Raw genomic sequence first — 14,621 nt, 5'->3', positions numbered from 1 at the left:
ACTCCACATGGGTACAGGAACACCGGCAATCTCTCTCAAACAAAAGAAGGCACTTGCAGCATTAAAGTTCAGCCATAACAGCCTGCCTGCCCTTCTTAATGAGCCAGATGCAATGAACTGCACATCTTTTTCTGAACAAAGGATGAAGTGCTAAAAGGAGCATTTATGCAACCCTAGAAACCAATAAGAGGTTTGAGAAAAAATGAGCAGGAATTCAAGCACATTCTTCTCATACCATTTGTGCTACTTTGAGTTACAATAATCTGGAAGACAAATTTCCATAATGCCAGGGATTAATTTAAAACTGATAGAAACAGTATTGTCTTCAAAGCTTTAGTTCGGCTGAATTTCCTCTCCTTCATTTTTAACTCCCCTTCACTTGATCCACAAAAATACTAAATGTACCGTGAATGCCAGTAAAACAGACTAGACTCAGGAACATAACTATTACAACAGCAAAAAGTATTTAATAAGTCTGAAGTGCTAATCAATGAACAGGAACAGCAGAATTGTACCTAAAGATCATTCCGCAGAGAATGTTATGCCCATTAACTTGGAGAATTCTAGAGAACTGATTACTTTACCTCTCTTTTTGTGCCATTCAGGTGAATTCTTTGAAGTAGCTGCCTTTCAGAGTCTACCCAATACACTTTCTCTTCTGTATAATGAAAATCCATAAGCGTTGACTGACCAGTATCAGCCACCAATCTTTCATGATTGGTCCCTTCAGTGTCAATTCTAAAGATGGCATTTCCATGGCTAAAAAGTAGAAATGGCGCCGGGTCTGGTATGGAGAAAACAAAAAGAGACCAATTAATAGATAAGTATTGCACTTTTGCTGCATTAAGTTCTCATCAGTATTACACTAGCCAAAGAGATAGTTCAAGACCTAACCATCTCTCTCATATTTTAATGGTAACTTTCTAGGCATATCACGGAAAACCAATAAGACATAAATGTAATGGTTCTTTCACATTTAATGCTGAAAGTTAAGTCAAAAATCTGACTCATGAAACCAAGATTGCAGTGGTCGTTACCACTAGTCCCAAATCCTACAGCCTAGTCAGAGTTCAGAAGAACCATTGCATGTGTGCCAACAGAGGTTGGAAGAATTATGCCATGGATGCATTTCCAAGTTGAAGACTGCTCCCAAGTATTATGATAAATTCTTGATATAGCACAGAGAGGTGGTCTGGAGTCTCACTTTACCTATCCAAACACGGAAACTGAAGATCCCAAGTAAGGGCAAAGGAAGAAGCTAGAGACTGTGGAGACTTTCTTGTGATGCAGAGGGCTGAAGGAAACTAAAAAAGACCTGTACTTAAAACTTCTACAGCTCAACAACTACTTCCAGACCAAAACTGTATTCTTACTGAGTGAAGGGTAAGACTGTATCATTAATTTAACACAAAATATGTTGAAATGAAAGGCGTTTCAATTATGCCCCAAACTCTAGAAATCCTACTAAGGGTGAAGGTGATGAGCAACTAGGATGGTCCAAATTGCCTTAATGCAGCCTTAAAATCAGGTGATAAGTATGGAAATACAATTAGTAGGACATAATGTTTGGGACTGCAGATTACACTAACCTAGTTTTATCAAGTCCTCTCTGTTATTTTTAGGGTATCACCATAGGGCAGGGTTAAGATTGGAACCTTAACTGCATTTCCAAACCACAATGGTTTTTGTTTAGGCAATTTGAATATTGCGGATGTCTACCAAGTTTGTAGCAGAGCAAATGAGTTTTTATGTAACCAGTCACATTTTAGCCCTCATTTTAAAAGAAAGGTCGTTTTTTTATTAAAAAAAAAAAAAAAAGAAAGAAAAATTGGGGGTATACAGCCTAGTCTTTAATTTACCACTAAAACAACATTCAAAGAAGGAAGCCCACTGTGGTGGTAATGGTGGGGATTTATAACATGGTTGCCTGAAACAACAGATCATGGCATAGAAGTAATGCTCTAATCAAGTTACTTTGAAATGCAATTAGAGATATAGATCCAACAGAATGACAGCTTTCCAGCCTGTCTAATCACTCATTGAATTAATCTTCCTGCAATGCAGAAGCAACTATCCATTTATAAGGGATGGATGTCATCAAAGATGCCCTATCATCAGTTTTCTTGCACATATACTTTTGAAAATTAAACTGGTTTTATTGACCAGTTTAGCAACCTTTTAACTGAATATCTTAATATTAGCATGTAACCTGAGGCTTTAAACTCAACAGACATCACTTCTACGAATGCTCCACCTTCATCATGGTTGTGAGATTGTTTGATTCAATCCCTTTCACAGCAGAGGAATGAGACCAGTTTTGATTTCTCCAAGTGAAGAGCAAGTTAGGCAGAAGGTTCTGACAAGCACCCAAGATGTAATCTTCTTCTGTTCTGAAGGAAGATGATCAGCACTCTGTTTCTATAATAACAGACTGTTTTGTATCTTAAGTTTTCAAACTATCATGCAGTTATAACAGCTGCTTCTAGGATTTTAGTGACTCCCTTTTTCTGCTGCTATTTGCACTGAGCAACCCCACGTGAGAATATTTAAACTATGAAGACTTGCTTTACGCAAATGGTAAATGAACGGTGAAGTGTAGCAAGGTTGATTTATCTCAGGAATTTGACAGCTGTGCTGCCTGCATTTTTACCAATTAGTTGACCAAGAGCATTCATATACTTTGGTTTTGTCCTTTCCACTCACTGAATTTTCTGTCAGCCATCTGTGAATGGAACAGGGCTGTAAATGGAATAGGGACTGAACAAATCTAACTTTGATTGCAGAGGAAGAAGTCAGATTTGGGACTTAATTTTATCAGGGGTTTAATGAACAGGTAAAGAACATCTGCAAAGAGCTTCCTGTCTAAAGACATGAGGGTGTTTCACTTGGTGTACCCCCTACAGAATGGTTTATACCTAGCACAAGGGTTCCTTATACATTACAGTAGCTCCTGAACCATCACTCACTTTCTACTGGTGCTATAAATGTTAGTAATAATGTTAAAAAAAGTTGAAGTCCTCCAATACTAAGGTAGAATTGTTCTTTGAAAGATACCTGTGCACAAATAATGCTGTGAGATAATGTGCTTGTTTTCACTTCTCTTCAGTTCAGAAGTGAAAAGATTAAAAAATTTTTTATTAAAAATCTAAAAATTCTATTTAAGAGGCTAGAGATGTTTAGGCATGACTACAAAAAAATCCAGCTTGGGTCTTTGTGAGTCACGTGTTGCTGTCAGTAACGATGATTCTAGGAGGTGACTGAAGTAATTGTGTTGATACCAATTTGGGAGCTGCACAGAATATTTTTGGTTATGTTCATGGTCCCAAAGGCTACATACATAGGAACTCAAGTACATCTCCTACTTCTTGGGTCAGAAACATGCCCTGTCGCACCCCACCTCTGCATTAGAGTCCCAGGGAAACATTAGTCAGAAAAAGAAAACCTGAGCTCCTGGATCAGAAGGCAGCTGTAGCATATCCCAGACAGGAACCAACGCCAGACATTCAGGAAACCAAGGTGGATAGGTGAGAAGTGAACTTCAGAGCACTCACACCTCATACTCTAGATCCAATATCGGGTTAAACCAATCAATAAAATCCAACTAGATTTTTTTCCCTGAGCAGCATCAGTTGAGCACAAAATGAAAGTTATTCAAAGGCTGTAACTGTGAATATTTTCATCTTAGAAGGGCTAAAACCTTTTAAAGTTTAAATGGATCTTACACATTCAGAAATAAATTTATACACTCAGAACAGAGCAAGGGAGAGAAAGAACTCACAGTAGCACTCCTATTTATTCAGAAACCGCCAATGGACCAAACCAAAAATAAGGGCTTCCTGCTTATGATTTCACAGCACTGTCCCTAGAACCTAAACACACTGGAAAGACATCAATTCCAACAGACTGAAAGAGGCAAAGGTAGCAAAATCTCATGTACTGACATGTTTTCCTTATAGTAGTAAGGGCGGGATAAGAGAGTTTATGGTTCCGAGCACACAGAGAGAGTATATCTACTAAACAGGAAGCCATTGTTTAGTTTTATTTGTCTGTTTTCATATGTTCATTCATCTTCCCACCACCATACTTTCCATTCTTCACCATCACTCTCCTGTGGCACACACTTTTGGCCTTGCCACTTACCTACACAGCAGAAGAGGCAGTTTTTCCATCAGCAAACCAAAGCACCCCAGTCGCTGTCCAGTAGAGAACAGCTGGGCATGGTTCACTTTGAACAATAATGCTAACTAAATCTCTAAAGCTCTTTTTCAGTCATCAAAAAAAAAATGACCTTACCGTTCACATAGCAAGACCGTTTGTCAACATCCAAAGTGTAGCCAGGCAAACAGGAGCAGATGTAGGACCCCGGAACATTGATACAGGTTTGGCCACAGGTTCCCAAACCACCTTCAAGGCATTCATCAATATCTGAAACATGTTTTTGAACAGATCAGGAAAATTCAGCTAGCAAAAGCAGAAAAGAGCAAAGAAAGAATACCCTTGACATAGATACCTAATGATAAATTGGTCATAAAATTTAATATCCCATCATTAAAAAAGGAGAGGAGGATGGCTGTATTGCTTCATGCATTGGTTTCAGAATTACTGTTTTGTCCATTGTCACATGCATGGTGATTTTTTTTTTTTTTAATACTGTGCAGGGAAATTACCATTCCCCCTAGTGTCTGGACACTCTGGTCTCTGATTGTCCAAACACAGAGAACAGACTTGTCTTGTACTCCATTTCTGTGATTTGCATTATCATTTGCTACGCAAATGCTGCCTGCAGCTGCTTCCCTCTATCTTTATCCTTCTTTCCACAGTAATAATTCTGCCAACAAATTAATAAACTTTTCAAAACAGCAAAGCAACAGACTGCCACAGCACCGAGTTCCACATTGAGCTCATTTCGGTTTGAGTCAAATCTCAAAAACACATACAAAACACTAAACCTCCACTGTATTCTGATAGCAACAAGTCCATACCAAGGCAACAAGCAAACTAATTAGAAACTGGGCTTTTAACTGGTAGATTAGGCTGTAGCCTTTAGGAATTAAAAGATATTTGATGTATTTATGGTGTTTTATCAGGGCTTGAGGCAGTAACTATTAATAAAGTCCTAAATTAAGGACTTATTTTTCAAAACCAAGGTCACCACTGAGGAGCATATTTTACACTAAGTGGAAAAGAAATTCACCCCTTTGACAGTACCATGGGTGATTGTCCCAGAAAATTTAGATAAACTTCAGTCCCTACTGAAAACAAATGCATCTGATAGTAATTTCCTGAGGTGCTTCACATCTGGCAGCACCATGTCCTGGTATATTTCTTGTATAACCACTGTCAGGGTTGCTCTAAGGAGCAGCTTTTTCCCTGCCCAAGATCTATTTGATGTCAGTGGCTTTTGTTCTGTGACTTTGCACATGCAGGAGAAAAGGAATCAACACAAATTATTTTAACGCAACACATTTGATTAAGTCACTAAAAGACATCGATTTGTAACCAAAACTACATATATGAATTGAGTTATTCCAAGTATAGCTCACAACAATTTCAGTATTCCTGATCAAGAATTTAGGCAATGGAAGAAGAGTTTCTCCTTGGATAACTTACCTGAGATGATCATTTGAATCAAGTGCAAGATACCACAGTGCTTCACGAGGTCTGTGAGTGTTAGGTGAGGATTCCTCTAGTTCAAAGGCGCTCAGAAATGGCACCTCATGGTAACTACAAGGAACTGCAATTTAACCAACTCATACTAGCACATTGAAAAAAACTTTCTCAATAACCTAGGGAAAGCTAAACAACCAGATCTCTGATATCCCACGGGTCTGGGAACCTCTCTCCTTTAACTGCTTTAAAAAAAACCCCATAAAACTATGTGCAGCAGAAGTGTTTAGGGGTTTCTTTTGTGTCAGGTATCAAAGCTGTTGAAAAAGAATGTCAATGCTTTATAGCCACCTAACGTGCCTATACAGACCAGGGAATGTGTCCATATTGTTTTCAGAGTTTTCCCACAACGTCATGTTCCACATAGCAGATGAACTGATTTGACAATGTATGAAGAGTAATTGGAGCACATGCGACTGATTTTTGCTGAACAGATTATGAAAGTAAAGAAGCAGCATTTTCAGCATCTTAATTCCATAAAGCACTCTAACTCTAACCCACAATCTTCTTCAAACAATCAGCTTTCAGGAGCATATTTTCCCACACGTACTAAGGACGTACATGCCATTCTCCACAGCATTAAAGGAGTAACTCCTTCAAATCCCCTCCAGAAAGGTTTGACTGGCTTAGAAGTTTGTTAATGGGCTACAGAAACCGTGGGATCCAGGTTGCCAGTTTAAAACTAGCCACTCCTGGCTAACATTGCCTGGATGTCATTAAAACTAAAGGGCTCTTTGACAGTCCATACAGGAGGGCTTCAGTGACCTCAGCTCGTTGTCACAGCTGCTGTCAGTGTCAGCAGAGACATGAAGGGTCTGCAGGCATGAACAGTTTGTATTTCTCCCTGATGCACTGGTTTTCAAATGGAGTAACTGGCTGGCTGAGCTGGACAGTTGATCTGATCTAGTCACCAGTACAAAAGCAGGTGTAAGACTTTGTTGATAAAGCTGTAATCTAGTTCGTGTTAGTCAATATGCTTTTATGACAATAGCGGCTTGTTAAATAAACCTGATGTTATTTCTCTGAGGAAATCACAAGTATGGGTAATAAAGGCAACTGTGTAGATGTAAGATTGCTAAAGACAGAGGTCATTTGACTAAGCAATGTGAAACACTGATGAAAGAACTATTATTCAATCACAATAAAGAGCACATTAAATAAGAATAAAAAAGACAGGCCTCACCTACAGATTGTATCTGGAAAACTGCTTACTCTGAAAAGGATTTGTATTCATACTGGACAGAAAGCTGATCTCTTAGCATGTTACTGGGCAAGAAAATTCAAATCACAACACATATAAACACAGGGAAAATGAATGACAGAGGGGAAATAATTTTACTTCTGTATATGGCAGTGATCAGACTATATAGGCATGCTGTTTGTATTTCTCAGATATAAGTGGTTAAAGGATCCTGAAAAATTAGAAAGTGTATACAAGGATAAAAAGCCTGATTTGAGGGTAAGGAAAAGTGTCTTTCTGTGAGACACTTAAAGAGCTAAGTCTGGTTAGATTATCAGAAAGGAGCTTGGGAGAAGGATTGATCATGGTATATAAATACCTTCACATAGAAAAAGTACCAGATTTTTTCAGGAAAGATTTAACAAGGACTGATGGCTGAAAACTGAAGCCAGAGAGATCAAATTTAGACATTAAACTCACATTTTAACAGGAAGTGTGATTGACTAAGGGAACTAGCTACCAAGAAAAACTGTGAATGTGTGAAACACATCAGTGGATGTTCTTGAGTCAGACTGGGAAGACATGCTCAGCCAGGTTAACTGAGCTATGTACCAAGGTAACCGGACAATGATCTGTTATTTACAGGATGGATTTTCCAGCTTTATATGAGTGTACAAAACTGACTCTTCAAGAAAGAGCATGCTGGTTGATCAGGCTGCAAGAATTTACACTGCCTCCCCAGTAATTGCACTTGAAGAGAGGATTTCAGGGTTATCAATCTGCCCATTTTCATCATCATCAAGGTTCACATAATAAAGCAAATCCCACACACACTGAAAAGCGAGCAATCGCCCTGATGAAGAAAGGCTATAGTGGAAGAATAACCACCCAGTAAAAGACAAGGGGCACAGTGGCTTCAGGCGGCTCGGCCACCAGAGAATGCCCCTTCCACTGGTAAACAGGAAGCGCCAACAGACACCGCACTATTGTGAAACACGCCGTGAACATTCAGCTTTTATTGCACTAACAATGGAAGAGGGTCCTATGCCTAACATGCTCTCTTCTTTGCTTAAAGCACCAAAAAAACCCCAAAACCCCCCCCCAACAAAACCACCACCCCGCCCCAAAAAAAAAAAGAAAACAAAACCAACCAACCAACCAACGAAAAAAAAAGCTGTTTCTCAAGGTTTAGGAGAACTCGATCATAAAACCATCCATCAGATGTAACTAGCAGTGCCTTCACCTGCACTCTTAGTGCCAAAGCAAAGCGCAGAGTTGCATCCTGCTGTAGCTGTTTTACGTCTCCAGGCAACCACTTCCCCCAGTGGGAACTTTACCCTGTGAAAGAAATCGGCTTAGTGAACACAAAAGCTGTCTGCAGTGCCCTGACAGCCAGCCCTGAAAGGAAGAATGAGGTTCTGCTCAGTTCTCAAAGGCTTCTTTATGCAAAAAATGCCTTGAGAATCAGCAAAAACGATGAATCATGTCATCATGATGTTGGCAGCTCTCAATGACTTTGCATACAAATATGCTACTTTATTGAGAGTCCTGAGAAATGCTCTGATTGCAGAAGGTGAAGCATTAGTATTCCTGGCAGGGATACAGAGAAACCACAGTGAGTCAGAACTTGTGTTTCATTATGGTCCCAAGTACATACATTATATACATAAAATATACATGTGCAGATACACACACTCAAATAATCTCACTCAAATTTGGTTCCTGTGGAGTTGGACGGGGGATGAATTTAATCTGCTATATCTAGCCACCACCATAATCTTTTCAACAAGGCTGAACATGAAATTTCATCTGGGTTACAAAGCAAGCAGCCCATCCCTTTTAACTATTTTTTTAAAAGCATACAGAAGATAGCCAGAAAGGGAAAAAGATGCTCCATCTGGTCACAATAAAGTAGATTAGTATCTTCTCTCTCTCTAATTTTAAATGAGGTTTAAAGTACAAGTGGGTGATCACCCACAACTTTTCAGAGGATAGAGATTGCAAAGTGCTTAAATACTATCGTTAGAAATGCAATGTGAATACAATAAAGTGCTTATCAAATCCTGGACTCTTCCAGTCCAGAGCTACAGAGGTGATCACATCACAGATATGACAGCAAAAGCAATCATAGGATTTAATCAAATATAAAGTAGAATCAAATTTAGAATTGAAATAAAATTCAGAAACCACTTGTAGACATCTTGAAGAGAAATGGCAAAAAAGATCTCAAGGGACTACAATATCTTTAGTTTTCTACCTTTTTGGACTCAGATTTCAAGGGTTTGGGAATGGAAAAAAATATATTCTGATTTTCTCTTTGAAATAAATTTTATCTGTAAATTAGTAACTACAAAATAAACCTCTACTTCCCACATCACACAACTTTCAACATTGGCTTGCCTTTCAAAGATGAAGTTCATGAGGCTATCATCTGGCTCTCTTCGAAAGGCATCAGCAAATACTGTCATCCATCTCCCTTTAAAATCAGGTTTCAAATTAGATACTAGAAAGTAGTCAGTTTAGTTTAAAACAGAATGCAAAATTAATATCTGCTATTTTCCACCGAGCAAAACAATGATGAGTCTTGCTGTATTAGCCATTGGTCCTAGAGTCTGCCCCTTAGCCCTGTTCAGGATTAAGCCTCATGTGATGTGCGATGCCATTTCTGTCATTTCTTGTAACATATTCGTCTCCTTCCTATTTTGATCTAAGTTTTTACAGCTAAAGATAGTATTTGTCCACATTCAGCTGGATCCAATTTCCAGAGAATTCAATGTGAATCTTCTCATGAATTGGTCTGTGGGTTCAGACCCATGTTCAAGAATTCCTGACTACTATTTGGTAACAATATTTTCAAGCATCTTTCCCCAAGGCAGTATAATACGAAGCGAGGTAGCTGGAAGACAGCTACTTAAAATACACAAACAAGCATGCCTTGACTGTAGCTCTTCTGAAATAGAGAGGGATACAGTGGGGTCTCAACAGGCTTATCCCTATGGCATGACATGGGTAGACAACACAGTTCCCCATTTCATTGGCTCTTACTGCTCCTTATGCGATGTTTGCAAAGAAAGGATAGCTGTGAATTAGCAAGATTTTGGCATTTCGTGTTTCTCGGAATACAACATAAGAAGTTTTAATAGTGTGTCTTCAGAAGCCTGTACGGAGCAAACTGAAACCAGGATTTAGCTAATTAAGGTGAATTTAAAGATGTAATACAAAGAGGAATAACTTAATAGTCTGTATCACCAGTGCTCCATGACAGGAGAGTGGTAAACAGTAAGAAAGGAGGAAAGCTTAAGACACAGAAAGAAGCATCTGACCAAACGAGCTGACCTAGATAGCTGCAGTTGTCACCTTCTATTGCAGGCTGTAGCTCTGTAGGAATGCACAGCATGTTAGCTAGCCCTGAAGAAGTGACAAGGTCTGATCACTTAATGTCAGTAGAGATGTGCAGAATTTAAGAACCTATGATTAGGTAAAACTTCAATAATGTGAATTTGCCTTCTTCAAAAGCTTTTTTACAATATTGTTGAGTTTTTTTAAATAACTATCTTCCTTCACTTTTAAAACTTGCAAAGTGAGTATTCAAAGTCAGCCAAAGTACACTTCCAGTCTTGCAGTATCCAGAACATAATATATTTACCTAGAGTAGCCCAAGACTAATGGGCATTAGTATCTAGTTTAAAACTGCAAGGGGCTGCTATAGGGGCTTCTTTAGATAAACAGTGCCACATAGGACACTTTGTGGTCTGAAGTGGGGAAAGCATCTATACACCATGAGACCATAAAAAGCTGTGTTGTTAAAGTGGTACTTCAGGAGGGCACAGGCAACTTATTCCAACAGGCATAAGGCCCATCCCCTGGTGTACCATGTATGCTTACATGGTCAAATATGTTCGAAATCAAAGCTCTCCCAGGACCAACTATGCATATGTTTTTATCTTGTAGGAGTAATAACTCCTGTGTAGCCCAGACCATTTTCTTCAGAGACAGAAGGTTCTATGTTTTCACTGTGGTCTAAGAATGATGAGTTATTTAAAGGTAACTGAGTCCCCAGTCCTGACATCAGCTTAAAATGAATGATTAAATGAAGATGGCAATGTCAAAAATTGCAGAAATGCTTCCAATTCTACCATAATTTGCCGATAAACTGATACGTTCATTCACCAGACTAGTCTTGTTCTGACCTCATGATCTGTTCCCCTACACTTTCTCTCTTACAAACCTTGCTGTTGTGGGACACACGGCCCCTCTGAAAGGCCTCTCCTCTCTTGGCATACCAAGTCAGGATTCAAATAATCTCTCTTAAAATAACTGTATAAAATTATGTGAGATATTTAGGGTTAGATTTCATTATCCTTCCACAGGATGAGAAGGTCTTTGATCTTTGAATATCCCTAGAAATAAAAGGAACTAATTGAGAAGTGAGTTATTTAGCAGTGCAAGAAGAGCACGACCTAGGCCTTCATCTCTAGCAGCAGCATGGAAAACAAATCTAGAAAAGCCCACACACTTTCAAGTAAGTACCGCTTGTAACAGTTCACTAACAGAGAGCAGACACCTTCTCAATTCAGGGAAGTCCTTATGGCTGGCAGGATGCCACCACCGTCAGAGACGATAAAGGACATTTTACAGTTTGTATATTTATTACAGCTCACCAAGAATGGTCGCCAAGCCACAGTTCAGCTCGCTGTCATTGTTCACAGTTCAGTGGTATGAGTCACGTCTCCCACTCATCGCTTTTATCCCCACTATTACCTTCAAAGCCTGCCTCCAGCTTCCTACCACTTGCTTCCACTGTACCCTCTATCTCACGTAATTAATGAGCTAGAATATCATACATCTGGTCTTCTGGTCAGAACACAACTTATGTATCCAGCACGCAGAGGAAAGAACAGGGGAAATCCATTCCACCAAAGCATCCTTCAGTCTTACATTTCATGTCAAAATTTCATCTTTGCTTAATCCCCTGTAATCCAGTGGTCTCTAATTGAAAAGATTCCCTAGCACATCTCATTTTTAATGTATTCTATATTATACCAAATTGCTCAGAGTATTTATAGCAACGTTGGCTCTTACACAAAAGACTTCTTCTATTACTATTTCTTGCAGAGTTTGCTGAGCTACCAGCCATTCTGTTTTGGTGCTTTACCTAGCTTCATACAGCAGCAGAATGTATTTAATTTTCAACAGAAAAGACATAATGTAGGGTAGGTTATGTCGCTATTAATAGAAGCGTGATATACATCAATAAGCAAAATCTGTCAATTGAAATAAAAAAATACATCTTTGCAGCCTTTTGAATGTCTATATTTAGAGTGCATTTTGACTCATTGAACAATAGCCAAGCAATTAACTCCCTTCATGTCAGTAGGATTCTCCTGTTAGAAGTGAGCTCTTAACTGGGCAACCCAGTAATGTAGAAATCATAAATAATGTACATCCTAATTAGCTTGTGGAAGCTACATACATATTAGCAAATAGTGTGGACCTATAGGAGAGACTGTGTAAAGCACAACAGTTGCTGAGGATACGACATACACACTGCATGTGTTTCAGGCTGAGGTTACGGGGAACCAGGTCTAGTCTGGTCCCACAGACCAAATGGCCATCAACAGCAGAGAGGATAGATGCTCTGCTACGGGAACATCTTCTGGTTTAGGTTGGCCTAAAGGGAATCCAGTTTGTGCACTTTGAGAGCGCTTCGCAATGTGAAGACAAGCATGATAAGAGGTGGCAGTATGGAGATTCATTTCAGAAGTATGCTTCTCATTTGAATTCAGGCATCAGTGTGGAAGCACCCTAGGTGTGTTTGGCTCTTGGACAAATCTTTGGTCAGGTTTATCACTTGTACACAAAAAATGCCTAGTGCCTCCTTTCTCCATATGACAGCATTTAACATGCATACTTCTATTTTCTGCTTACAAGATGGTTTCTCTTGGCAGAACGCACAGAGGAGGCACCTGTTATTAAATCACTGGAATCATGTCAAGAACTGAGTCAGAGCCTCTGAAGCCCAGGCAATCTAATGCAAAAGCATTAATAATTCCAAGTATTAGGTCTGTTTGCTTGAATCTTTACAGAGTGTTTCCTCATCTCCTTACTGCAAAGCCCCTGACTTTCTAAAAAAAAAAAAAAAAAAAAAAAAAAAAAAAAGACAAGACTTCAACGTAGCAGGGTAGGGAGAAGGGTTCTGTCATTCTTTGTCTTACACTTTGTACAGAATAGGAAACGGCATTTTCCATGTTCCAAATCACTGGAGGTGATTATACTAATGTTAGTGTCATACATTTCACCCAGACTTTAGTACTACAGTATCAAACACACCTGCGATTCATGTATTGTATGAGACGTATTATTAAATATAAGCACATGTATCTACATGCACCAATAAACACAGAAAGAGTAGTTTTTAAAGTCATCTAGCCCAAATCTAGGTATATACTAATATATAATCATTAAAATACTTTTTCTATATGCATAGGGAAATACAAAAATACACCTATACACAAATTTTACATATATAAGAAGCAAGAACAGATGCGTTCACATGTATTGAAAATACAGAAACAGTAAGGCTATGGTAAGGAATAGTTCAGATCTCTTAATGACCATATAAAAGTTTATCCTGTTTACTGATAGTTAAACTGACAGACAAGTGACTGATTTCTGAAAAACAAACCAAATAAAATGATTCATCATGAGAAGTAAAAGATATCAAGAAGCTGACTTATCAATTCTGCCAGTACAACACACAAGCAATCTGTAAAAAACCTCTTTGAAAATTATAAAGCTCAATTAAGAGAATACAAATGCAGTTTTCTTAATCTGTGAATGGTTAGCAACTTACCTATACAGGCAGAGTTTTCAGTCTTTAATCTGTATCCATTAGGACAGTTCCAGTGCTGCAGAGCTGAGAGGCTGACAAAACCAATTTTAAAAACCACTGGCAAAAAAGCAACAAAGAAGAGAAACATAATCTTGAGGGTTTTTTGAACTGCCACTACAGAAAAACTAGCTTGTGTTCAGTCATATCCAGGACAAGATGAGCACGTGTAATCCCAAAAGGTTTCTGCAATCTCCCACTTTACACTCAGACATCTTATCACGATACCAAGTTTTATCTTTGCCTTGCTTTTCTTGTCACTTTAGCCCTTACTGTGTCTGACTACAACCTTGAAGAAATTCCTGGGAGATTTCTTCCCCACACACATCGGTTTTTCTCTCTCTCTCTTTTTTTTTTTTCTTTTTTGGAAGCCAAGTATGAAATGCCTGACACTCTTGCCACAGATTTAACACAGCTTAAAAGCAATGCTTGCAAGGATCACTGCAGATTTCCCTGCAACAAGCAAAGCTGCTGTTTAAATCTTAAAAGCCGCAAATTTGGAAAACTGTTCACCACAGCCCTCAGTGGAGTACAGGGAGTGAGATCTCCAGGTACTGTCCTTCCGCAAAACACAGCTGCTAACTGTGTTACATACTAACTTGGACGGACTCCTCTTTTCTTTTTAAAGCTCTGCTTGCCCCACCTCTTCTCTTTTTAGTACCACTTGAGTGAACCCTGTGTTTGCAAATAGTAATGTGGTCAGTTCCTTACTACAGGGAACTGAGCCAGAATGCAGATACCCAGCCACCCATAATAAATACAGTCTATTTAGAAAAGCAGAGCCTCCTGCTTGAGAAGTACCTGCGGCATGCCAGCTAAGTTTTATTTCTCAGAGATTGTGGGCAGGTTTATACCATGCCTGTTCAATCATGATTGGTTGCATTT

General features: G+C 38.9%; 1 protein-coding gene across 5 annotated transcripts in view; it reads right to left on the bottom strand.

Moving 5' to 3' along the window:
* Positions 1 to 14,308, bottom strand: part of EGF (epidermal growth factor) — a 62,007-nt gene extending 47,699 nt beyond the window's left edge. For 4 of the 5 annotated variants that reach the window (XR_008577126.1, XM_054825502.1, XM_054825505.1 and 1 more), the window contains exons 1-3: positions 13,701 to 14,302; positions 4,294 to 4,425; positions 585 to 784 (exon numbers count right to left, since the gene is read on the bottom strand). Coding sequence is in view for 4 of the 5 variants with exons in the window: in XM_054825502.1 (XP_054681477.1) it covers positions 585 to 784; positions 4,294 to 4,425; positions 13,701 to 13,827 (459 nt within the window). In the remaining variant the exon portion in view is untranslated. Of the gene's footprint in view, positions 1 to 584; positions 785 to 4,293; positions 4,426 to 13,700 lie in introns of all 5 variants that reach the window. The other variant, XM_054825501.1, reaches the window with a different exon arrangement.
* Between the last annotated feature and the right edge of the window lie 313 nt (positions 14,309 to 14,621).

This window comes from Grus americana, chromosome 4 (assembly GCF_028858705.1).
Source record: "Grus americana isolate bGruAme1 chromosome 4, bGruAme1.mat, whole genome shotgun sequence".
Lineage (NCBI taxonomy): Eukaryota > Metazoa > Chordata > Aves > Gruiformes > Gruidae > Grus > Grus americana.
The sequence above is the reverse complement of the archived record's forward strand: the minus strand, read 5'-3'. Positions and strand labels throughout refer to the sequence as shown.